At 47.5% G+C, this 24,918-nt stretch overlaps 1 protein-coding gene across 2 annotated transcripts in view; it reads right to left on the bottom strand.

Moving 5' to 3' along the window:
- LOC125705968 (DENN domain-containing protein 5A-like) overlaps nt 1-24,918 on the bottom strand; it is a 33,909-nt gene that overhangs the window by 3,807 nt on the left and 5,184 nt on the right. The window contains exons 2-19 of one of the 2 annotated variants that reach the window (XM_048972367.1): nt 21,722-21,793; nt 20,806-20,915; nt 19,925-20,519; nt 14,629-14,816; nt 12,334-12,642; nt 11,406-11,621; nt 10,048-10,282; nt 9,360-9,510; nt 8,754-8,847; nt 8,108-8,239; nt 7,742-7,894; nt 6,708-6,795; nt 5,981-6,065; nt 4,110-4,238; nt 2,933-3,054; nt 2,447-2,592; nt 1,617-1,735; nt 1-182 (exon numbers count right to left, since the gene is read on the bottom strand). In XM_048972367.1, coding sequence (XP_048828324.1) covers nt 1-182; nt 1,617-1,735; nt 2,447-2,592; nt 2,933-3,054; nt 4,110-4,238; nt 5,981-6,065; nt 6,708-6,795; nt 7,742-7,894; nt 8,108-8,239; nt 8,754-8,847; nt 9,360-9,510; nt 10,048-10,282; nt 11,406-11,621; nt 12,334-12,642; nt 14,629-14,816; nt 19,925-20,519; nt 20,806-20,915; nt 21,722-21,793 — 3,126 coding nt within the window. The remainder of the gene's footprint in view (nt 183-1,616; nt 1,736-2,446; nt 2,593-2,932; nt 3,055-4,109; nt 4,239-5,980; nt 6,066-6,707; nt 6,796-7,741; nt 7,895-8,107; nt 8,240-8,753; nt 8,848-9,359; nt 9,511-10,047; nt 10,283-11,405; nt 11,622-12,333; nt 12,643-14,628; nt 14,817-19,924; nt 20,520-20,805; nt 20,916-21,721; nt 21,794-24,918) is intronic. The other variant, XM_048972368.1, reaches the window with a different exon arrangement.

Genomic DNA, 24,918 nt, shown 5'->3' with positions numbered 1-24,918 from the left:
TTGGTTTGCTGCTCGGTGAGATGTTGACGAATCTCCGTATCATTCCAGGGGACTGCTGCATGGGGGGGGTGCGGCACAGGCGTTCCTCGCTCTCTGGGATGGGTGTCACCAGCTCTCCCACCAGGACACGTTCCAAACTGCCATCATCCACACTCTTACCCAACCAGCGGCCGCATGGAAACCTGGCAGAATTGCATCGCTGGGTTATTTGCACGGCGCATGCCATGGTTCCAGGTAACCTGGACAGCATATTTTTCACTATATTGCTACAGCATTGATAGAAAAAAAAGGTATGGATGCTATAGATCATGTACAAGCTGCAGGGTATGGAAGCTGCTTGAGTAAGTCGGCTCAGTGACAGTATTAACAATGACAAGTTAACAATGCACTTGTTTGTTTTCATTTTAATAATTAAATCTATTTAATCACGTTGCTTATGGAAGCATCTAACAGGCCACCTATAAACCACTGTTCCTTAACCAATGGGGGGGGGGGGGTGGGGGATTGTAACCCCACTAATAATTAAAACCAACTAATACAACCTCCCCAATAATCATATCTAACACTAAATGGGTGGAGACCTTACCACCCCCCCCCCCCAATGTTCAAACCAAATTTACCTACAGCCCAAGCAGGTCCTTTTATCTCCATGAGATGTTCACTTTGAAATCTGATCTTATGTTCTGATATGTCAGTGAGACAGGACTGGCAACTGGTGCCATTTAAATGAGACTGATTAATACAACCTGGAATAATCTCAGTCAGTCTGAAGCTTCATATACTGCTAAAGTCACCGGCTGAATTTAAATCTGCAAGTACTTAAGAGCCAATGACTGGATCGTTATTACAACTCAGCTATGGTATGCAGCAATAAAGTGAAGTGACCTGAGTACCTGAATCTACTGAATGATAAGGTTCTCATCAATGGATTTTTTTCTTTCCTGTTGGCATGGGCATATCGCAGGACAATAATGCCAAGATTCATCTGGCTTTAACTGTCAAAGAGTTGTTCAGGGAACACGAGGAATCATTTTCACACATAAATCGCCCTCCGCCTAACCTCCACCTTAACCCCATTGAAAGTCTTTGGGATGTTCTGAGTGGTTCAACACAGAGTGGTTCAACACACCTATCATCAATACAAGATCTCTACGAGAAATGCATGCAAATCTGGATGGAAAAAAATGTTGAGATGCCTCATAAACACATGGAAACAATGCACTGACAAATGCGCATAATAATCAAAGCTAAATGCGGTCCAATGAAATATTAAAGTGACTTTCTTTGGCCAGGCAGTTTATTAGGTCATTCACACAAGTGGCAGCAATAGCCTGGATTTGGTGACCTTATCGTGCTGCGGTGCGGTACTTTCAGAGTAAGGCTAGTAGTCACAGACCTAATTATATGGCCCAACATGGCCTTAGGGCTCCCGTCACATTTAATTACTCATAGACCAAGCCAAGAGCATCAAGCATTCTTAACTGAAAGGTTTTATTCCTGTTAACTAGCTGAATTGTGATCATGCATGAGTGCCTTTCACTTCATTCGTCATTCGTGATCCCTGGCCAAAGATAACATGCTAACTAGAAGCAATTTCCTAGCAGAGTTGTCCTTACTTGTACGTGTGCCCAGTGACCTCGTTCCTCACCAAGACACACTCCACCAGCCACTTTGCATACAATCCTGAGTTATCGTGGCCCATCTGTACTGTGGTGAGCTTGCCCAGATTCTGGCACTGCAAGAGAAAGACACAGTTTCCGTCAGACAATTGTCTGGGTCCCTGCTTGGCTTTTGTGCTCTTTCGCCTCTTTGCATGGCCACTGGATTCTGTCTGTCTCTCCAGACCCTACATCACTTCCATCTCCAAGTCAATTTATCTGCGGACTGGTGGAAGAAAGCCAGCGGCATCATCTGCGATCGCAGAGCATCTCCACATTAAGGGTGACCTCCAGCTAGCTACGGACTGAATTCCCACATCAGTCAAAGGTCACGTGGATCCACCCATGCACAGCTTTCAGATTGTTCTGCTTGCAAGAGAATTTTCCAAGAATGCTGCAACAATAATCTCACACTGTAGCAGGTTTATGGTGTAATCACGTTAGGTGGACTCCAAGCATTAAGTAGCATTTACTTAAGATAATTCCATCCCACACTGCTACTGACTGTCAGTATACAAACCAGAATAAAAATATGTGTCACATTTTCATAAGTACAGACTTGCTAACTGTCTTGAAATCGTTTCGCATCTCATATGTTATACCGGAGCACACCCAGCAAGACAAATTCTTTTTGTGTTTAACGTACTTCACCAGTACAGGTCTTTCAGATTCAGACTGGTCCTGTCTTAAAGGTGAAGTCTCGATAATTAATGACGCTGACAGGCAGATAGGTTCCAGGCTCATTGCTCTACCCGCCATTGGTTGAGTTTGCTTTGCGTCTCGCTCACCTCAAAGGTGATCTCCAAGGAGTTCTTGGGCACCTGGAGAACCCCTGTTTCCGACAGCTCTCCAGAAACGCAGACCCAGGGGTTGGCCGTGAACATGGACCCCCCGAGCTTCTTGCTTGGGATGACCACCACGTGGTATGGGATTACTGGTCAAAGGCAAGGGATCACATGCATGCGTTTAGAACATCTTGGTGTTATATTGTAGAAACTACAATCGGCTACTCCACAGGACAATGAAAAGGCAAAGACCCCTGGCTTTATTACCTAGCTCGTAAATCTGAAGGACTTGATGGCCGTCAATACATCGGCTTAATGTTCAGCCTAACCTAGTGATCGCCAATACTCCAATATCAAAGCAGTTTGTACTATATCCCAGCATATACCAGTCACATGACCTTGTGTTTCCCGTTCTCCATCTGAGCTAGCGGATGTTGACCCCTTAACGGCACAGAAACTTGAATACAGCAGTGGTTCGTTGGCACTTACAGACAGTGGTGAAGACATTGGTGAAGCAGAAGTAGTCGACAGCGTTGAAGGACAGGAGATGGTAGAGGAACTGCTCCTTCTCATCATCACAGCGCAGGAAGGCGTAGCGCTTGTACAGCTTCCTGCGGGTGCACAGGTGGGACCCAGCAATGCATGAATTCCCCAAGTAACGTGCTACGCCGACCACAAAGGTGCAGAAACGTAACCCAGCTGTACAAATGGAGCCAGAACCCAAACGCTAGTGCATGAAGTCAACAAAGTGGCCTGAGTTGCATAGAAATATAAACTTTTTTTCCCATCCATCCATCCATCCATCCATCCATCCATCCATCCATCCATCCTTAACCACTGTGGTTTATTAGTTCATTTCACACTAAATTCTTGTTCTACAGATCCCTACCAAGCTCCAGCCAATCCAGGCTGGAAATTAATCTGTTTTTCATGAATACACTTTTAACATTTTATTTCATTCCAAAGATTTTTGGCCACATTTACTTCAATAGCAGAAAGGACAAACCGAATGACTTCCCCAGGTCCTGATGTCAATTTGCAGACCAAATTCGAAGGTGTTTTTTAGAGGTGACACACCCCGGGGATGACCCAGTTCACTGTGAAGGTCCCAGCACTTAATGAACCCCATTTAATATTTAATAGCGGGTTACAGAGTGCATACAACCTTCACCTGGAAAAGCAGTTGGCAGACAGAATTCAATAGAATGTATTTAACGAGGCTCATTCATAATGTATTCTGAAATATTTCAGCCGTGCTTAATGTGAGTCTGAAGAGAATATTCAAGTAAATATATACTGAAAAGGAGACATTACATTTAGTATTGTTTTTTAAAAAAAAAAAAAAGTTTAAAATTTGGATTGCCTCTACAGAAACAAACTACATTAAGGGAACTATATACATGTAATAATTACAAAAAGGGATTTTCCATACTAATTATTATAGACATACTTTTCCTTATCCAGATTACCCAAGAAAATAGAGTAAGATTTATTCTATTCCTAGTATCCTCTGAGGAGTGTCCATATATTGAGAATCCATCTTCAATCAGATTAAGCATAAATTGATGCATGTTATTGTATCAAACACGAGGTACCAGAAGGCCAGGTGATGCTCCGGAACATTCCGGCACCTGGGACCCAGCTGCACCAGTTACTGGCAACTCACTTGGTGAGCTCCTGGTCAGACAGCAGCTGCTTGAGGTGCCTGGATAGCATCTTCTTCTCCATGGTGAGGCGAACCCAGGCCCGCGCCTTGCCCACGTCTGTCTTGATCTCGCCGATGTTCTGGATGTGTCTGTGGTGGGGGCCCGGGAGGGGGGGGGGCAGTGACAGAGCAGTTTAGTAATGGGTCTCTGGTAACTCCTGGTATGCTCACGCCACTGCAGCCTTGCTCCAAGTAGTTATGCCCAGCCCTGGTTCCTTGGTAGCGAACTAGGTCACATCCCCTGTGAGCTCCCCTGTCACCATGACAACGGGCGAACCTCCTCACAAGGACATCGCAGGGGGTGATGCTGTGCGTAAACTATATTTCGTGTTTGGGCCTTCCTTTTAAAGCCTGCTTTTAGCATGGCAGGGATTCGAAGAAGTCGAGACGGGATCCCAGATCCCTGCGGCGTGTCTGGCTGCCCCGCCGCCCCCCCCGCCGGCACATTCCACACACCCAGATGCATTTGACTACACTCCCCCGTCTCACTGAGCATCGTCTGCAGCCTGAGTGCCTCCCGTGGCTCGTGCGCATTAGCCCAGTTTCCCACAGAAGCGTGGCAGCTCCACATGAGGCACTCAGGATGACACTACGCCGTTCCCTTTTCATAAACGCATCATCGCCATTCACCCCAAAGCTCACAACAACGGCTGGGCACCAGGAATGGAAGGTAAAAGGACAGAATGCGGCCTGTAGCCTGTTAGCGGCAACTACATAAGATCTAAAGATTTGCGTGGAACTCCTCTGACACCCCTGTAGGGGGCGCACTTTGGAGAGAGATCGTTGATGTTGAACCTGTGCAGGGGTAGGTTAGCTGCTTCTGGGGCCTCACTCGAAAAGTCACAAATAAACAGCAAGTGAGTCCAATCAGAAGATTGTAGTTAGCTAGCTGGTTAGCAGAGCATGCTGCTTCAGAATGTAAGCAATGTGTTTATTTATTATTTAGTGTAGTGACTGTTTGTGGCCAACAGGGGGCCTGATGGCTCAGTGTGGCTAAGCTAACGCGAGTGCACTCTGGCCCAGACAGGCCCTCCTTTCTCCCTCATCCCGGCTTGCAGGAGGTCAGCTTATTAGGGTGGAAGTAATAGATGAGTCTAAAACGGAGCTTCCTCCTTTCCCGTACTGCACAGGGAAATCACCTCTCACTCCATGAGCAGACTGCATTCGTGCTACTCTACCCACAATGCTGTGCACTGTTTTGTTTACAGTTCCCTCCTCCCCCTGGAGCTTACAGTTGTTTTTGTAATATTGTCTTTTCATTAGCTTTGTGTCACTGGCAAACAAAATTAATTAACTCTGATAAACTGTGATAGGAACAAAAATATCAGAGTTTGATTTACCCTGGGTAATGCCTGGTTTCTGCGCAAACTGCAGAAAACATACACAGGATAAAAACAGAGGATTGTCAAAGATATAAACCAGAAACATAAAGAGTAAATAACAGGAAAGGACTAAACAGGGAAGTTTTTATAATATTTTCACAAACCGGGGATATGGACAGGAAACAGTTTCAGATAAGTTCAGCTTGACATGTTTGAGAAAAACATGATGGCATCATTGCATGGAAGCTTTGATCGTTTCCGGCCTTTTCCATCTCCTTTGTAGGGCAGCTTAGACCACAAATAATATTCAGATCCCCCCCCCCTCCGCCATTCCTGCACCCCACATAAACTATTCATTTATCTTAATCAGGTCAAGTGGAAACCTCAGGCAAAAGTCTGGACATCATGAATCGTTTAGTGTCTGAGCTGTGGGTGGGAGGCTGGCTTGGTGTGGGAGGGGTCAGGGTTAGTGGGGGAGGGGGCAGTTGGAGGGTGGTGCACAGCACTTACCGCATATCGTCAATGAGGGAAACTTTTAGGGGGGGCAGGGTGAGTCCTGCATCAGACTTGCGTCTCTCTGAGTCTTGAATAAGCCCTGAGACAGATGAAGTATACAATATGCTTCTCACACATGTGGGAGTGACAGAAAAATGCTCCCCTGCATTACCAACAGCCCATCCAGCTGCACGGCTCCAGCTGGGGGGCATGTTTACACATTAAAGATCCAGCCATCAGTAATATTTGCACAAGATTATCACTTCAGCCTCCGGACCAGTAGGCAGCACTCTGGCATACAAAATGAGGAATGGCCGGTTCCCCTGACACAAATTCACAAAGCATTTTAAAATAAAATAAAAAATGTTGCTTCCAAGATATTTAATAATTTAAGTAATCAAACAATCAAGAATTAATAAATACACACAATGGTTATTTTCTATTGATCTAGCATTCTCTCTTCTAAATTTTAATGAACACATTTCATCAGGGTTATTAATTGACAGCATAAGTACCGTGCATATTTTTGCTTGTAGTACGTTTTCATGTAGAAATATCCTATTACTTCATATCAAGTGATTACACTTAAATCTATTGTTGCAATAATACGGGGCCAGGATGAAATGGAAGGTCAGCAGACCAGCAAAGAGCATTTCAGACAAAGTGAATAAGAGAAAGCAGAATCTACAGAGTGCAGGATTCTGGGAGTCCTTTCGACACAGCGGCAACCGTAAGGCAGTACCTGGGGGGTTCAGGCCCGATGGGGTGGCATCATTCTTCTCTTTGCTTTCCTGGTAATGCAGCAGGTGTGACCACAGAGCAGATTTTCCCTGGCGGGGAAAGGAAGGCACAGTTGAAAGAGGCATCTCAGATGGGGGGGGGGGGGGGGGGGAGGGGCTTGCATTTGCTAACACTGTCAACCCCAGCACCAATCATCTGAGAGCCCTACTGTGGCGGTGTCACGTGACCTCAAGGCCAAGAGCTTCTGGTTACAGTGCACCGTCGTCCCTGACCTGTAGGTGGGTGTTTTGTCTACAGTGCGGATGTTCTTACTCACTGTCTGATGTCGTGCTGTAGTACACATATGTGTACACTATAGCCTGAAGGACTCGTGCAAAAACACATCAGTGATACACAGAGTTTACAAAAGTGCTAATGCAATGAGGCGCCATACGCCTGCAAGTATTATTTATACTTTCCCTTTTCATTTACTTATAATGTGTTCTTCAGTGCGTATTTCGAATGACATGTTTTTCGGCTATAAGGTGTCTTGAATAGTATGGGAAGGTAAATCTGAATTCTGTTAAATCTGACTTACGTAATGGTTTGTGGGACGGATTACTTATGTCAGCTGGGAACTGCCTGTACTATTTATGTAAAAAACATCAGAGGGTTCTGTAAACACAAGCCCCTCCCCCCCATCTGAGAGGCCTCTTTCAACTGTGGTGTAACTGACTGCTTACTGTGCATATTACAATAAACTTTTAAACTGAATTGGTAGCAATTATTTCTTAAATCAGTAATCAATTACTGAAACAATATCCCATCATACTGCAGCTAGACCAATTTGTCAACAACACCTGCCATCTGACTACTTCCTACACTCCTTCTCAATGGTCTACCTGCTTGCCAACATTATCTGACTCAGTCTTGCTCATTCTTGACGGTTTACCTAATTACCAAAATTATCTGACTCAATCCTCTGCTCATTCTTGACAGTCTACCTGCTTGCCAGCATTATCCGGCTCGTTCCTCCGCTCATTCCTGATGGTTTACCTGCTTGACCTGCAGCCCGTGGCTCCAGATGCGCTCCAGCAGGTCGCAGAGGCTGGCGATGAGCGTGTTCTCCTCCACGCCCGTGATGCTGACCTCCCCGTGGCCCAACTCCACCGCCTCCCTGCCCATCTTCTCCACCAGCATACGCTTGGTCTGCGGCACACAGAGCATCCTTAAGGTCACTGTCTCAAGATGTCCCACTACAAAGCTCAAACCCTTATCAAGACCACATAATCAACATTATCACTTGGACGCTGAACATCCTGGTAGGACGTGACCAGTATTACAGTCATATGACAATATATATACATGACAACATAAAGTGATGATGTTGACGATGCTGGAGAGCTACCCCTGGCATACTACCTTGTTCCTGCATTCCTTCAGCAACCCTTCTACGAACTTCCAGTTGGTCTGTGCAATGACGGAGGGCGACAGGTTGGACAGCTTGGGCTGCCGGATCGTGGTGCCCAGGTTTCTGGCCTCCTGAATGTGCTTCTGCAGGGACAGAGACTTTGCATAATCATGTCTTGAGAAAGTAGTGAGTGGGGAAAAACAATTAGGACCAATGACTATAGACCCGAAGCAGAAAAACAATGTTCTATCTTGCTCTAAGTCACATCCTTTTCCGTTTAATTCATATTCCACTCAGAAATACCAAAATGTTTTGAATTTTATGGGTGCTTAATAGAAAACTAAAACCGGAAAGTCCTATTAACACATCAATCAAATAAAATTGTCCAACCTCACGGCAGATAATGGTTAGTGGTGTCGCACCACATGACTGAGGAGGACCGAATTCCCACGTTTCATTATAGACGAGGGGGGCAGGTCTGTGGATCGGCCAAGCCAATAAGAACCCTCCTTATGACTGACTCAGACCCGTGTTTACTGCCAAGTGTCACTGGAGGTTACAGGGTCACAAATCTGAAAAATATCCATCTGCTAGCCTGTCATCCTCTAGACAGCTGAAGAGCCCTAAAGGCTCTGGCTCGCCGTGGTGAAGTCTCACCTCTCTCTGGTCGTTATCCAGGTACAGGTGCTCCGCGTGCTGCTTCTGCTTGTCCCGCCTCCTCCACTGAGCTGCGGCACTGCGCTTGGACCACCTGGTGTGTGGCGGACGGCGCCGAAGCGTTACCACGATGTCACAGCAGTGCCAGTGTACAGCGGCACACACATTCACACACTACAGGCAGTTTAAATACACCAATTAGCCTAATTACATGGTTCTGGGCTGTCAGAGGAGGTGGTACAACATTGGGGGAACAGAGAACAGTGATATGTGACTCTTCCCTGTTGGGAAATTGCCGTTTCACATAACTCACCATTGCTCTCCATGAGATACACAGACACAAAGTAAATAGCAAAACTTGGGGTCTGAGTACAAGCATTTATCCAGCATCTCTGGAGCAATTGGAGGGTAAAGGACTTTACTCAAGGGCACATCAGTCTGCCAACGCTGGGATTTGAACCAACAACCTTCTAGTGACTGGCACAGCATCCTAACCCGCTGAGCCACACACACAATACTTCTGTCATTTGGATGGCAGTTCCTACATTATTGTGCTGCTTTGGTCAGAGTCCCATTACCCAGCATTCCCTGCGGCCCGAGCCTTACTTGTTGCTGGTGGGTCCAGCTGAGAGCACGTCAGACTGTAGGCGGGGGAAGAAGCCGGGCTCGTAGCGACCCTGGCCAATCTTCATGTCCAGCAGGTGGGGGTGAAGTGCTGTGTGGTCGATCTTGGTCACCCTCGCCTCGATGGCCTTCTCTGCGGACAGGATAAGGGAAATTTAATGTGAGTCACATGGCCGTCTATGGACTTCACTGGAACTCTGGGACATTTTAAATTACCTCCGGGAATGAGACTCACAGTTGCGTTTCAAACACCCCTTTAAGAATGTATGGCTCCCCCTACCTGCACACCTGAAAATGACAGCCTAGTAGGTTTCCATCGCATTTCAGACTCATGTAGAATGCAGTGAGGATTTTCTAACCCTTATCCCAAGGGCCCAATAGTAAACAGCGACTGTTCCCACTGCGATTGTCATGCAGGTGTTACTGCAGTACGAGAGCCTGAATCAGCAGTACGGATTCCACCTCCAGACCATCAGACTGTTGATAAATGAACCCATTCTATTATCCCGAATCCACCACATCCTTACTCTTAATCATATGGTCATCCATTGTATTATGTCACGTTATTTATTTGCTTCAGATTTGCTTCAGATTATGCTGCCAGCCACAGGATATGAACCCACGACCTTCCAGATGTGGGCATTTCCCAAAGCCACCAAGCCATGCGTACCTGACTCTTCAGCATTGGTGCACTTCTGGTACATGGACGTCCTCAGCGTGGGCGTCCGCACGTTGAGCATGCGCACCTTCTCCACGCGGGCGTCGAACACCCGCAGCGCATGCTCCTTGTCCTCGTCGTCGTGGCACAGGATCTTGCTGTCGACGAAGGAGGCGAACGTCTGCGTCTCCAGGAAGCGTGACAGGAAGGGCAGGTAGGGCTCAGGCTGGTCCGACAGGAAGGAGGCCTAGGGGGCGAGATGGAGCACTTGATTATAAAATAGTGTGGAAGTGTGTATGGTCTAGAGCGGCCTGGTGGTGCTTCATCCCTGATAATACAAATTGGACTTTGATTTCAGAACCCGCTGACTGATCAAGCACCCTGTTCCCAATTCCTAATTCCCTGGTGCTGGCTTTTGTTTCCATTTTGTTAAATCCACCTGCCCCCTAAAAAAAGCCCCCGTATTGTATATTGCAAGGGCCCCGTACTGGTAACCGGAAGGCTGCTAGTTCAAATCCCGTGAATGCCCAGAGTAATTCAAGTTTGGGCCCTTGATCGAGGCCCTTAACCTGCAGTTACTTTCTTCTGGGTGTGACGTTAACCTACATCCAGCCCTATGGGGAGGTCCTCCCACTTACAGGGAGAAACTTGGGGGTTGGTGGCATGATTGGCACTCCAGCCACTGGAGAAAAACTCACACTGGTCATTTTTGACTGCTGAGGTATCCACATGCCACATGGCTGCACTCAGGTTCTCATCACTGAGGTGGTTTGTTCTGTGGTGGGTGCAGTAACGCACTGTATCAGTGCACGCTCCTTACTGCATATCTCCATTGCTTATCCATTGTTTACTGTCTTTTATCTTTATCCTGCACTGTCTTGTCTTATATTGCAGTGCTGTTTATCCTGTTGTACCTCTCATACATCTGCCATCATCCAGCAACTGATATAAGAATTTCACAGTGTCCCTCTAAACCAGGCGTAGGCAAACTTATCCGCAAAAGTACGGCGTGTGTGCAGGTTTTTGGGATGACCTTTAGGTCAGCTGTTCAAACACAGGTGTGAGGACTCTTCAGCCAATCAGTCCTCTAATTAGTAATCTAATTAGGGAGTTGAGGTGAAAACCCGCACAGGCACCGGCCCTTTGTGGATAAGATTGCCCACCTCTGTTCTAAATAGACATAACAATAGAATTTGAAACTTGAAAACTTAGATGTTTTTTAAGGTATGAACTGCTTATTTACATTTCAGATGAATTAATTTCAGGTTACTCCCATCCCTCTGGCCTGGCATGACACAACAGCGTGTTTATCTCACAGCGATGCAGTCACTGATCCACAAGTGAACTTCTGTGCCTAGACGGCCACTCGCCTTGTCAAAGTTCTGCATCTGGTCACGGCTACTGAACCAGGACTCCTTATCCTGGCTGGATTGGATGACGAAGACCTCGTAGTCGGCGAACATTTGCGTGAAGCGGTTGGCGAAGACCTCGCGCATGCGGATGTTGAGCAGGTGCGTCCGTAACTCCTCCTCGCCGCACTGCACCCTGGGATCGCCGTTGGTGCCGGAGGTCTCCATCCCATCCAGCTGGGAAAGCCGGAGGAAGAAAGGGAGAGGGAGGAAAAGAGAGAGAGAGAGAGAGAGAGAGAGAGAGAGAGCCGATGAGAGGCTAAGCAGAGGAATGAGCCATCACTTTTTCATTGTACTTATTGCAGTTCAGGCACATTTATAGTTACGTTCATTACACTTTAATACACTTAAAAACTTATTTGGCAATTTGAGCCAAATGAAACAATTGCTGTAAGGAGGCTGAGCTGTCACAAGCTACCTGGTTACACGCCATCATCAGTGGTTATAGCTGTTTTCCTATCATTTCCTATCATCATTATTTTGGAAATTTACTATTAATACAGCAATACTGGAACGTGTTTTTGCACACCCTATCTTGCTGTACTTTGTGAAACACACAGGTGAGAGCAAAGCTTGGGCCCAGGGTCAGTCATCCATCCAGAGAGCCTGTGGAGCATGTTTAAGGGCCCAAAGGAGATGTGGCTACTCTGCCAAACATAGGAGTTGAACCAGCGACCTTCTGATCACAGGTACAGAGGCCTAACCCTTGTAGCCTCCAAGAAAGAGCCACAACAGACCAACAAAGGACGCTTTCAATACATCAGCCTCTGAGTTATGGGCCCCGCATGCCTCTGCTATGCCACTCTGCTCCACTTCCTCTCATGGTCTCTTTAAGGAGTCCACAGTGATATCACAGAAGACCACCCCCCCCACCCAACAGACATGGTACCTTCTCCAGCCTGACCCCGGTTCTTTTGACCAGGGCCTGCAGCCGGGTGATGGTCTCGTTCTCCTTCAGCAGATCCAGAGGTGAGCCGGCCAGGTTGCCGTTGCGGCGGTCCGAGGCCACGTCGCAGCCACGGAAGCCCCTCGGCCCCCCCATGCCCTCGCCGCTGCATGCGCTGCCCTCGGGGGGGATGCCAAACACCATCAGCACCTCGCAGATCTCCTGGACGAACTCCAGCTTGTTAGGAAACTGCGGCAGATCCTCCGGCAGTTCGATGAAGTGGTTGTCGATGTCAACAAAGCACAGGTTGGCCTACAGAACAGTATTAGAACAAGCTACTAGTTACTGTTATCAATGAGACACAAGACCAGGATCCCTGCATTTCAAATATCCTCCAGCAGGTGGCAGCTCACAGTTAAAGTCAGTAACCAGTTCTTCATAGCAATACTTTATAGAAATGTTCCTTGAAAAAAGAAACAATTTTTTGGTAACTCAGTGATTCACGGTGACATACTAGGTTTGTTATTTGTATTTGGCTAAAGGGCTAATATTTGGGTGACTGCAGGTATTACACCATTAAAAGAAGTCACTCCAATATAAATGAGTCAGTACGCTTTTTATTTATACAAATAAAAAAGTTCATATCACACCCTGGCTTAGGGTATTCATCTCTTTGGAAAGACACTGAATAACAGTATGGAACCAAACAATATAAATGAGAATAACCTGTAGTCCACGAACATGTATTAACCTGCAGTTAACGTGATCTGCTGTTCGTTATCCTCAAGGGTAAAAACGGGTTAAAGTGTCAACATACACACCCCGCAGTTAGGACTGTACCAATTCCTCGTTATTCTATCCTTTATTGAATTTCTAGGACAAAAAATGTTTCCAGAACATAATGGAGAGTGGCTGCAGTGCAGGGAAGTGACATCACATTATTAGACTGACGTGTTCATCGCAATCAGCTGTGATGGGGGTGGGTGGTGTTGGACTGGGAAATAACAGCCACATGAGGCATCTGAGAATATCTCCAATATCTCCAATTAGCATCAGCATGTCTTTGGACTAAGGGGGGAAACCGGAGCTGGGCCAGGTACTTCAGAGTCACTGTCCAATCATCACTGACATTTATCACCCTATCAATTTATCACCTTGCTGTCCTACCTACTTTTATGTTACTGTATATAGTATATATATTGCACGTATATTGTCTGTATACTGTATGTGTCTTATGCATACTGTGTGTATACCGTACATATTGTAGCATTTTGTATATTGCATATCTGTTTAAGGTACACTGCATATGTCATATGTATATTGCATGTACTTAATTGTTCTTGTTATTCTGTTATTTGACATTGTTCTTCCTCATCATATGTTGTTTAAGTCAGCAGGGGGGCAGGCAAGCGAGCTTTTCACTGGACGCGTACAAGTGACAATAACGCTTTTGAATCCCTTGAGTCGTTGAGTCTCTGAATAACAGGGGGTGTATTGGGGAGATTGACATGTAGATAAAAGACAGAAGGTAACAGACAGAGAGATGGAGAGATGCTTGGGTGAGTCATTAGGATAATTACCAAGAAGTACAGTACAATGCATGCTGCAACCACGAAGGTTTTTCTGTGTTTGTCAAAATGTCAAAATTCTGGGCACTTCTAGGCTGAGTAATAGATTTCCCGAACAGAAAACAGATTTCTGACTTTTTCTATCACCGCTGTCAACACTGATATCATCGCAAGGGATTCATTTTGACAACTTAAGTTCAGGTTTAAACCACAGAAGCACCTTCCGGATGTATCTTTGAGGGCAGAATTTAAAGTCCATCATTCTCGATAATGCCAAAGTGCACAGTGGCAAACGTAAACCGTCAAAGTTGCCTGGAAGACAAGAGAATGGGGGAGAGTGATGTGGACACCCAGAGAGGAAGATGAAGGTGAAGCATCCCACCATTCTTGTTCCTGGGCCTGGATAGCTAGCACTAACATCCGACATCTTGGAGACGTTAATAGCAAATGGCACTCTAGGTGCTGGGGCTGGTTAGTTGTTTCTAGGACTCACTGAAAAGATCACTGTGGGCCCCCCCTCCTGGATGTTTTGAAAACGAAAAAACGCAAGTAGTGTCAGAAGATCGTAGCTAGCTAGGTGGTTAGCAGAATATGCTGCTTCAGCATCTCCAATAGGGAACGTGTCTATTTAATATTTAGTGTATTGATGGTTTGTAGCCAATAGGGGGCTCCATGCGGGTGTGTGGTGTGTGTTGGTAAACACGGCCGCAGGCTGGGTGCTGGGACCCACCTCCTGGGGAAGCTCCAGCTTGGATCGGTCATCCTGGCCGTTGGAGTGCAGGCCCATCAGATAGGGCACGGGCGCATCCAGGAAGTGTAGCAGCGAGGCGGGCAGGATGGGCACATAGACGTGCTGCCACTGGAAGGGGAACATCAGGGCGGTGATGCTCTCGGCCACCGTCATCAGCCTCTGGTAGTCTACGGGAGACAGGGGAAGTAGGGCTTAGCCAGAGCTCTCTGCATCCTTCACTGGGTCTGCGGACGATCAACGTCCCTCAGCTCACCAATTCTAACGGTTAAACATACATCAATAACTAAAAAGCAGATTTTTTTCTTACATTATTCCTGTTTACATTTATTCATTTGACAGACACTTTTGCCCAGAGCACCATACAAGTGCGGATCGCAGAGTATGGTCAGCCAGTGTCCCTGAAGCAATAGGGGTTAAGGGCCTTGCTCAATGGCCCAACAGTGAAATCATTCTGCCAGCCATGGGATTTGACCCAGCAACCTTCCGCTCACAGGCAAAGCCGCACAACTCCCACATATAAATTTTATAATTCCGTGCATTAATTTTGTCTTGGGGGTTTGGTATCAAGTCATTTGTAGATTAAAGTTCATAGAAGTCAATCCATATTTATTTGTATCTGAAATCAGTTAGTTGTAGGTGGGGCAGTGGCCTCATTCCCCTAGGGTTGTGGGTTCGACTGCTGCCCCCAGCTCTGTGTGTGAGGAGTTTGCACGTTCACCCTTCGTTCATGGGGTCCTCTGGTTTCTTCCAAAGACGGTGGTTGGGAGGATTATTGTCTTTACATTTTCCTATTCTGGTGACTACAGCTATAGCTACATGTCCTACAGCTGGACTAAAATGTTCGCAAGTCGTTATTCAGCACTGTCTGTATTGACATTTCATATATTCTTGCTGTCATAGTGAAAATTTTCAATATGTCACATAAGTAGCACTTACTGTCTGCGATTATTGAGTGTGTGCTGTCAGGCGTTACGGGAAAGATAAACAAGGCTAGTTCTTCCTGGAATACTGTCAGACCGAAAGCCCTCGTGTCCCAAACAGAACCAGTGCTGGGCTGACGCAGAAAAGCCCTCAATCAGGATGCTGGACGGCCAGCAAATGTAAACAGTCAGACTCCATGCAGGGTTACATGGTGGCCAGACTCCCACTGTGGGGGAGGGTTAGTATTTGGGGTTCCCATGTACAGAAGGCTTTAAGAAGGTTCTACAGACCAAAGCCAGCCATCACATAGTTTTGTATCCTTGGCCAATGTCACACACACACACACACACACGTCGGGTAAACATACCTTTATGGGGACCGCTCAATCATTCCTATGGGAAAAATGCTAACCCTAACTATGACAACCTTAACCCCCACTCAGCCCTAACCATAACCATATGTAGCCAAGCAAAAGTTTTTGCATTTGTACTTTTTTCATTGTAGTCACAGATTTGTATTTTAAAAACTGCACGCTGAACTGGTCCCTATAAGGGAAAAAAACGGGTATTCATTATGTTGTGGGGGCATTGTGTCCCCATAAGGTAAGGTATACCCATCACACACACACACACACACACACACACACACACACACACACACACACACACACACACACACACACACACACACACACAAGCTGGTGTACCTATCTAAATGGGGACCGTCCATTCATTTCTATGGGAAAAGCCTAATCCCAATCATGACAGCCTTAACCCCTACCCAGCCCTAACCTTAACCATAAGTAAGCAACCAAGACTTTTATTTTTTTGATTGCATTCACAGATTTTTATAAAACTGAGGTTATCCAAATGGGGACCTCAAAGGATGTACATGTCATTTCTCATTTTATATTTTGTTGTTTTCAATTATTTGTCCCCGTGATCCAAAAAGAAAGCAGCATTTTCAATTAAATTACAAAAAATAAAAATGCTCTTATTATTACATCTTCAATAAAAAAAAATCATACAGTTAATATTCTAAGTACAGAATAATTCTTTTGTTTGGTTTCAAAATCTGTGCTGTGTCTCGTTAAGGAGTGAAAAAATGCTGGTATGTTTGGCCATTTGTGCCTGTGAAGGAACAGGCTGATATAGAACTGAAATGGAACAGAAGTGTGCAAACTGCATTTATGTATTTTTGAAATACAAACTACTGCATTTTATTTTGATACTTTGCCTGGTGGCTGTATTTTAGTTCATTTTAGTACAAGTTTGGCACTTTGCAATCTGTATCGAAATATATTTGGATGTATTTCCGCCCGTGACCCAGACTGCAGACTTGGTGCAGCTGTGGATTCCTGCTGCATCTTTGCCCCCCTTCTTCTCATTCCTGCTTCCCCACTGCTATTCCGTCCTCCCCCTTTCCCACGCACTCCTCTGGCTCATCGTCCCACCATCCTTTACCCATAATTCCACTCCTTGCTCGTCGCTCGGACATTCAGGCGATGGCTCCCCGATTAGGATTCAGAGGAAGGGGCTTCTGGGAGAGTCCGGGAGTGGAATGCTAATCTGGGCTCTCGGAACGCTGCTACTCCTCCTCGTCGGTGGGGGGGGGGGGGGGGGGGGGGGCACACAACGCTGTCTGGATCTGAGACACTCCTTATTTAGGCAAAGAAAGTGAGGAGACCTGGAGAGACGCGTCAAGGCCTTCGCTGTGGTGACTGCATAGCCACCATGACGGGACAGCCACCGTGAACGCCAATATGCCACAGAGCTGCTATATATCCAGCAAGGAAACCAGGGCTAATGTCTGTCAATCAAAATACACCTGCACACAGGTCTGTCTGTGTTTCACCAACAGGGGGCACTATGCAGACATGTGTTTTGCCTGACGGTACACGCAGCCACGGTTAGCGCTTGGCAAAGATTTGTGCAGTTATTTGTGCCATGATTACTGCCCTATGAATTCTGCTTTTTAATTCCAACTGGCGTCAATACAGCGACAGCCCCTGCATATTAAACTCTGGCGTCGGCCCTCCCCGATAATCCCTGGAGGCTTAAGCCCCATGAAGACCCTGCATAAACTGTGCAACATTTAAACTTCTGGGGGGGGGGGCGGGGGAAAGGGAGTGCATGATGTCATCTCCAACCAATGATATTTATGCTTCATCAGTGACATCCTTTTGTAGATTGTTGCCGAGCAACAGCCCAGAGATGCACCTGAAAGGCCCGCCCACGTTCCTTGGATTAACCCTTCGGGGAGGCCCTGGGTTCCGTGTGCTCACGTTTATTAATTTAGCACACGCTTACTGCCCGAAGTGATGCAAAAGTGAGGCTGATAATACATGAGGCAAGCGAGTCTTTCTTTTTCGGAGCTTAAAAGCAGCCGGACGAACTGGAAGATAAATGATCTGATGCATGGCACTGGATATGAGGCACCTTAAAGGCACAGAGGGCTATTTTCCACACAGTACACCTCAAAATAGCCCTAAACTGAGAATTAATGCAGGAATTCTTTCAGAATTATGGCACAGAGTGATCTGTCCCTAATCCTAAACAGTCACTATTACACTCCCTACATTTGAATGAATGCTATATTAACTGATGACACGCACCAATATCAAAACTGGCATTTATCATTTTCATTAGAAAGTCATTACAATTTTCATTACAATTTCCTGCTTGTGAATAATAAGGAATATCTAAGAATTCCGGTCAAATTAAATCCAGTAACTATGTTAATGACATTTTTTTATCGGGGGGGAGGAGAAAAATCTTGATTTTTAATATATATATGGGAGGCACTAAAACGACCCTGTTCAGGATGGTAGTGTAATCAGAGGTATAATCTTGGGTTTTGAGGGCACTAATAGAATTAGCCCTCGCTGCTAGCGCCCGAGGCTGCCAGGCAGAGAGTTAGCTGTCTGTGTGATGAGGGCTGGGGGAGGGGGCTGGGGGGGATGACAGTGCAGCAGATCCCTGGCACACAGGAGGGGAGACTCACCCCAGCGCTGATTATCCTGCACGCTGCTCCGATGACTCTCATCCCTTCTTTTGGAAGGATGATGTCACCGAGGTGACAGGAGCAAACACTGCAGGACCTTTAAATCCTGGACCCCAGTGCGGGATGGAGAGGATGGAGCATGAATCACCGTGGATTCAAATGGGGGGTGGGCTGCGGTCACTATGTGCACTGCTCCTGTTGCTAAACAAGTATAGCATTGTGCTAAAAAAAAATGCAAAGGTTGTGGGAGCAGATCCCAAACAGCACAGAAACTGTAATACTTTGGATGCACGCATCAGACAAATGAGTAAATCATGAGTATGGATTAAAATGTGTTGGTTTATATCAATAAGGATTAAGGTCAATATCGGCTTGGGTGAAAAGTGTTGTGTGATGCACGAGTCTGTATTGAGCTGACATCTCCTTTAGAGTGATCAAGTGTCATCTCTTGGTACATAAGATTGAGGTCAAATTTGTTTGACCTTGTCTGAGCAGAAAAAGGAATAGATATTGAACCTTTTAACCTGAAAGCCCCTATTAGGGTAGCCAGTCCCTGTTTAATTTCAATCCACCTTCAATCTGGACACTTTCATCACCTCCGACCAGGTACACATGATCAGATATGTTACTCATCTCAAAGATGACAGATGATTCTTGGTGCAGCAAACTGCACGCCGAAGTGGGTGGATTTTGGGATGTATTATACATCATAATAATTTTACCATTCCACATCCAACCATCACATCTTAAAATTTAAGGTCATTTTCCATAATCCGTCTTATCCAGTACAGGATGTCCATTAACTGAAGCCTGTCCCTGAGGGCAAAGGACACCCTGGATGGAATGATGGTTCATCACAGAGAGGGTGCACAGATGCACACTGTAGACCAGGGCTGTCAAACTCCAGCCCTCCAGGACAGGAGTTTGACACCCCAGACTATGAAGGAAACCCTTGTAAACTTCTAACACACTGGGTGGAAATCAAACCCACACTAGGAGGAGAAGTGAGGCAAAGATGCTGATCCAGCAGAAATTAGAAATTCAATACTTGCCACTTATCATATTGTATTCCATGAACAATTCTCAAAAACCTTTCAAATCAATGCAGACTTAAAAGGTAGCCATGAGGGACCGCGAAATAAGAAATGGGCAGACGTGGAAAGTTCAGGTCCAGAAAGTACAAATCCAGACCAAGATTTTATTCCAACCAACCAGTTAAGTACTCCGTGACTGTGCCTCTTTATACCCAACGGGTTGGCTGATATAAAATCTCGGTCTGGATTTGCACTTTCTGGACAGCAACCTTCCATCTCTGGATATGGATGCTGGAGGGGCCTACTGAGGGACTCACGCTGGGAGTAAAGCAGGATCTGGAACTCCAGCAGGGCACAGGTGAAGAGCTGCAGCACGTTTTCCACACCCAGGAGCTCGAAGACCTCGCCGATGGGGAAGTCGAAGAGCGGCAGCTCGACGGTGCTGGGCCGCTGACACACCACCGGCCCGTAGACGCCCGAGAACTTAAGGGAGCGGCCGGGAGGCGGCAGGGGCACCTCGTAGAGCACGTTGTAGATGTAGCTCTCCAGGGGCAGCGGCGGCGGCTGGGCGGAGGTGACGGCCTGGTGGAGCTGCTGCAGCACCTGGCAGCACGCTTGCGGAAAGGCCATGGGCGCCAGCAGGCAGACGCACTTGGAGGCGAAGAGCGTGTCGCGGCCGATGTCGTAGGAGTCGAAGCGGCGGAGGCGCGGCACATCGTGCCGCTCGGCGTTGTGCATGTGGTAGAGCGTCTGCATGGCGCCGCAGATCTGCTTGCTGGTCACCTCCTCGTAGAAGGTGAGCGCGAAGCCGTAAGTGCGCGAACCGTCCTCGCGGGTGATGATGAAGGAGTGGAAACACGGCTCGCGGACGTCCGCCTGCGTCCGGAATGACAGCCCTTTTGGCATACAGAGCTGCAGGAGACATGGGGGGATCAGTACAGCCTTACCATCAGGACCCCCCCCCAATAAATTACCATTTATTGTCAGCAGTATATTATAAAACAAGACTATCATGTAATACACATACGATATATTTGGGGATAAGAGAAATGTACTTAGAAAACCAATTACCTCAGGTACAGTCCAATAATAAGCCTGAATTATGGGGTCTGGTCTCAGTTAACCAATGCCAGGAATTATTATGTTTTGTTACCCCCTTAGCCCCACTGCCCCCACCCCCCCGCAGGCTGCATCTCACCATGCCCACGGCGTCTTGGTCGAAGGGGCTCCACTCCACATTCTCAGGGTAGTGTGCTAAAACTTTGGATTTGAAAGTCCTCCGTAGTGGACTCTGCTCAAAATTCTCACCTGGGGGGGGGGGAGGTGGGTACAAGAAAGAGTGATCAGTGTATGAGTATGGGGAGTGGGGAGCACAATCCAAAGCCCACACCAGGAGGGATGCGGTGGAAGCAGGGGGGGGCGGGTGCAAGTGTCCAATCAGAGGCAAGCGCAGGGTGCAAGGTGGTCTGGGGGCAGTAAGAAGACTGGCATTAAAAGGGTGTGAAGGGCATATTGCAGAAGGAGCTGCCACCCAGCAGGCTGAACATGTGAGGTCACACGGAGGGCACATGTGACCGACGGTAGTGAGCCAATCAGGAAAGGGCTTATAAAAAATAGCATCCGCAAATGAAGCGTTTTCACCACGTCGAGTGGAGAAATGAGAGGGATCCGCACACGGACCTTTCCTGAGGCCTGGAAATAAAAAGGGTGGCAGCCATTACGGCAATATGGTGAGAAAAGAACAACAACAAATCAGCCAACCAATCAAATCAACTGGCAAATTATAATAAGTTGCCGTGGACATAATCAGAGGTGCACGGGTGTTTCTTGGTAGAACAAACAGGTCATTCGGGGTGGGGGGGGGTGGCGGGGGGACAGGGGGAATTCCTGGCAGTGGAAAGGCACGGCAGGCAATGATCGCTGTTCGGAAGATGTTGGAGTAGGAGGAAGAGGAACGTCCTCAACGCTGGCGAGCACAGCTCATCTCATAATTAGGCAACAGGGCTGTAGAAGTAGGGCAGGGTCCATAGGTTAAAGGTTAAGGGGGGACAAGCAGAGTGCAGAGGATTCCAGTGTGATGTAATCAGAGGGGTACAAAGGTGTGGGGGCATTACCTGTCTTGTCATTCGCCGACAACTGTGTGGCCCCATCACTCAATTTAGAAGTCTGTAAATACTGGTATAAAGCTACGTGACAGATAAAACAACAGTTAATGAGCTGCCCGCCAGCGGGGCATCCGCACAAGCCCAGCCACCGTGGGAATCTTCTCAGGTGCGGGAAACCCAGCACTGGCTGAGCCGTCTGGGGAACTAAAACCGCTCCCGGCGACCAACGTTAATCCCTCAGTCACTCTGCGCTAATTAAATGAGCACAGATACGGTCACTAGGACTGAATTAATACAACTCCTTTCAAAGACTGCAGAACGCTATTAGCTAATCACATGGATTATTCCCAAGGTGCCGGATTTCTCAAAAATCATAATGAATGAACCGTTGAGCAGTGGGGTGGAACGCGTCTGGACCGTGGCGCTCCAGGAGCACTGAGCATCACGGCAAAGTCGCCGGAAGGGAACCAGTGTGAAAATGACACATCAGTGCGAGGAGGCAGAAGGATACCGCGAGAGGTGGAGGAGCAGGGCGAAAGCGCGGCTGGAGTCAGTGATCAGGGGTAATATGGTGAGATATGACAGGAAACGGGAGGCCAGAATAAGGGGGAAACCCAAAGCGAGAAGAAAGACCCGCTGAAGTGTGGAAATGCCTAACCTTTGACTTTTGAGTAAATGCAAAAGTCATTTTCAAATACTTAAAATGCTCCTGATCGTGACTGTAAAAGGGTTAAAATGTACCAGACAGGGAGAAATTAAATCATGCATGCTGATATGAGTCATGGTGGTATTTGCAGTTTGGGGGGGAGGGTAGTGGTAGTGATCGAACCGTGCCAGGCTCTGAGCTGGACCCACTCCCTCCCCCACAGCAGAGCGACACTCGCGTCTCATTTGGACTTTTGTCCTGACTCACTGGCACCCAGCGCAACCTCGCAACCTGCCCTGTCACATGAGCACATCTCCTTTCTGGGAGATTTACATCATGATTCCTGGACTTCCGGAAGGCACCCCCCTACCTGATTAAGGCCCGCCCCCAGAACCCACCCACACACCACACGCTGCGGCCCATTCACCACTTCTGGCTCATTCCCTCCCCTGGGGGTCGTTGCTAGATCACGAACAGCACCATTTGATGCACTCCCCCCCCCTCCCCCGAAGTTAAAAGACACCAGTGTAACATGGTCACATGGTATCACCAGGGGGCGCTGCTCCAGAAAGAGGGCAGTGGGGGAAGAGTCATATCTCTTATGTTGCCAGGCGAACGGTAATCCATCTCCGATGATCGCATTGGCTCGTTTGGCCGAGGCTCCGAGTGTTTCTGCACGCTGAGGCGGCCATATGTCCGAGGACACCTCGGAGATAACCTCTCACGTTCACAAAGGTCTGGTGACGGCCACACGCCTCCAAGCCGAAAAAGACAACTCTGCATTTTTAGATCAGCTTGAGTACAAGACTCTGGCAGACCAGCAGAACAAAGAGGGCCGATGCGGGGAGAGGGTCATACATCAGCCATGACTGACCTTTAATATACACAATTTATGCAGTGTCAGTTAAAGCATTTCCTGCTCGTGAACCGCGGTTCCTTTTCCGCATGGGTCTGGATGGCGTGAGGCGCAGCATTTCGGGAATATGTCCCCCTGTGGTGGAGAGCCTTCCAGACCTGGCCAAACAAAGCCTGTCCTGCCTCATTCAGCCTAAAGAAAAGCTCGACCCACACATCCACAATGTGACAGAACAGTACATCCACATCCACAACGGTACTTTGCAGACGCTTTTATCCAAAGCGGCATATAATTGAGAAGGCAGGGACAGACAGTTCCTGCAGCAGTTGGGGCTTGGTCAGGGGGCTGACAGTGAAATCACTTTGCTGACCCGGTGACCTTCTGAACACAGTGTCCTAACCGCCTGGGCTACAATCCACCAAAAGAATCAGGTGAGCAAATTCTGACACACTGAAATGTGAAAGACTAGTTGTTGTGAAAGTGTTGTTACCAGGGAGATAATATGCGGCAAGCATGCATGATCAGGGCTGTCGTTATTCCACGGATTTCAGATTTTCTCGTGGACTGATATCTTCTTCATTAACATCGACGCTGAACAGTGGGCTGTTATCTTCAAGGTGTCTATTCTGACATGATGTGATGGTAAAGTTTGTACCAAACGGAAGCTCTGCTCATGCTAGACCTGCAAGTTGGTGAAATCAACCAGCTTCGGAAGACACATTTTAAACAACAAAACAAACGAACTGGCAGCAAAGCGAGCGAGCTGGTTTCAGGGCGAATGGCCGGACAAATTCTAATTGTAATTCTAACGTTCTGTCACCAGAAACTTTGAAAGATGTTTTCTGTACGTATACGTGTGCATGTGTATTTATGCAAACTGAGCCAGTGGAGTCCATTTACAACGTAACAAGGTAATCAGAATGGAAATGAATCAGCACCCTCGGCATAACAAGTTTATGTCTGGCTATAAAACGAGCATGTCACATTGTAATGAGCGTGGGGGAGGCTGCACTCACGCACACATGCAAATATGATCATTTATGGTCCTCACTCTCACCCCCACCCTGCTGTACTTGGTATATCCCATCTACCCACTTGTCACACACTTCCTGTGGCCTGGCATCAGGAACACTGGGGGGGGGCTCCCATTACACGTGAAACCCCCCAGATACGAGTGCCGAGCTGACGCACGGCGATGGTGACGCACGACCCCGCTGCCATGACGACGCCTCGGGTGCGAGACGACGTCCTCCAGAAATCCTATGCCACAGAAGCGAACGTGGGCAGAAACAGAGGGTGAGAACAAAAGAGGAAGGGGGGGGATGATGTCCACCCATCGCAGACAGGGATAGTGCTGGGGGGGGCCCTACGGCCACCACCTACACAACAGAGTGCTCACTGAGCTGATCTGGAGTAGCGGCGAGTGGGATGTCCCATCCGACAGCAGGCGAGGATGCAACTCTAACTCATCGCCGGTTGCTGTTGGCAACACTGCCATGACAACAGGAAGTTGAGCGTGGGGGACTGGACATCGGTACACCCCCCACCACACAGGGGACCGGCTCCCACTCTCCCCACCGCGTGGGTACAAGAGAGGCATCCCATTATAATGATGCAGAATTTGTACACATGAACTTTAATGACAGGTCACGATCCACAGATCATTGAGCGAGCCGGGGACCAGGCGAGGACCCTGACAAGCAG

Source organism: Brienomyrus brachyistius, chromosome 13 (assembly GCF_023856365.1).
Source record: "Brienomyrus brachyistius isolate T26 chromosome 13, BBRACH_0.4, whole genome shotgun sequence".
Lineage (NCBI taxonomy): Eukaryota > Metazoa > Chordata > Actinopteri > Osteoglossiformes > Mormyridae > Brienomyrus > Brienomyrus brachyistius.
Note: the sequence above shows the minus strand (reverse complement) of the source record. Positions and strands in the feature narration are given on the sequence as shown.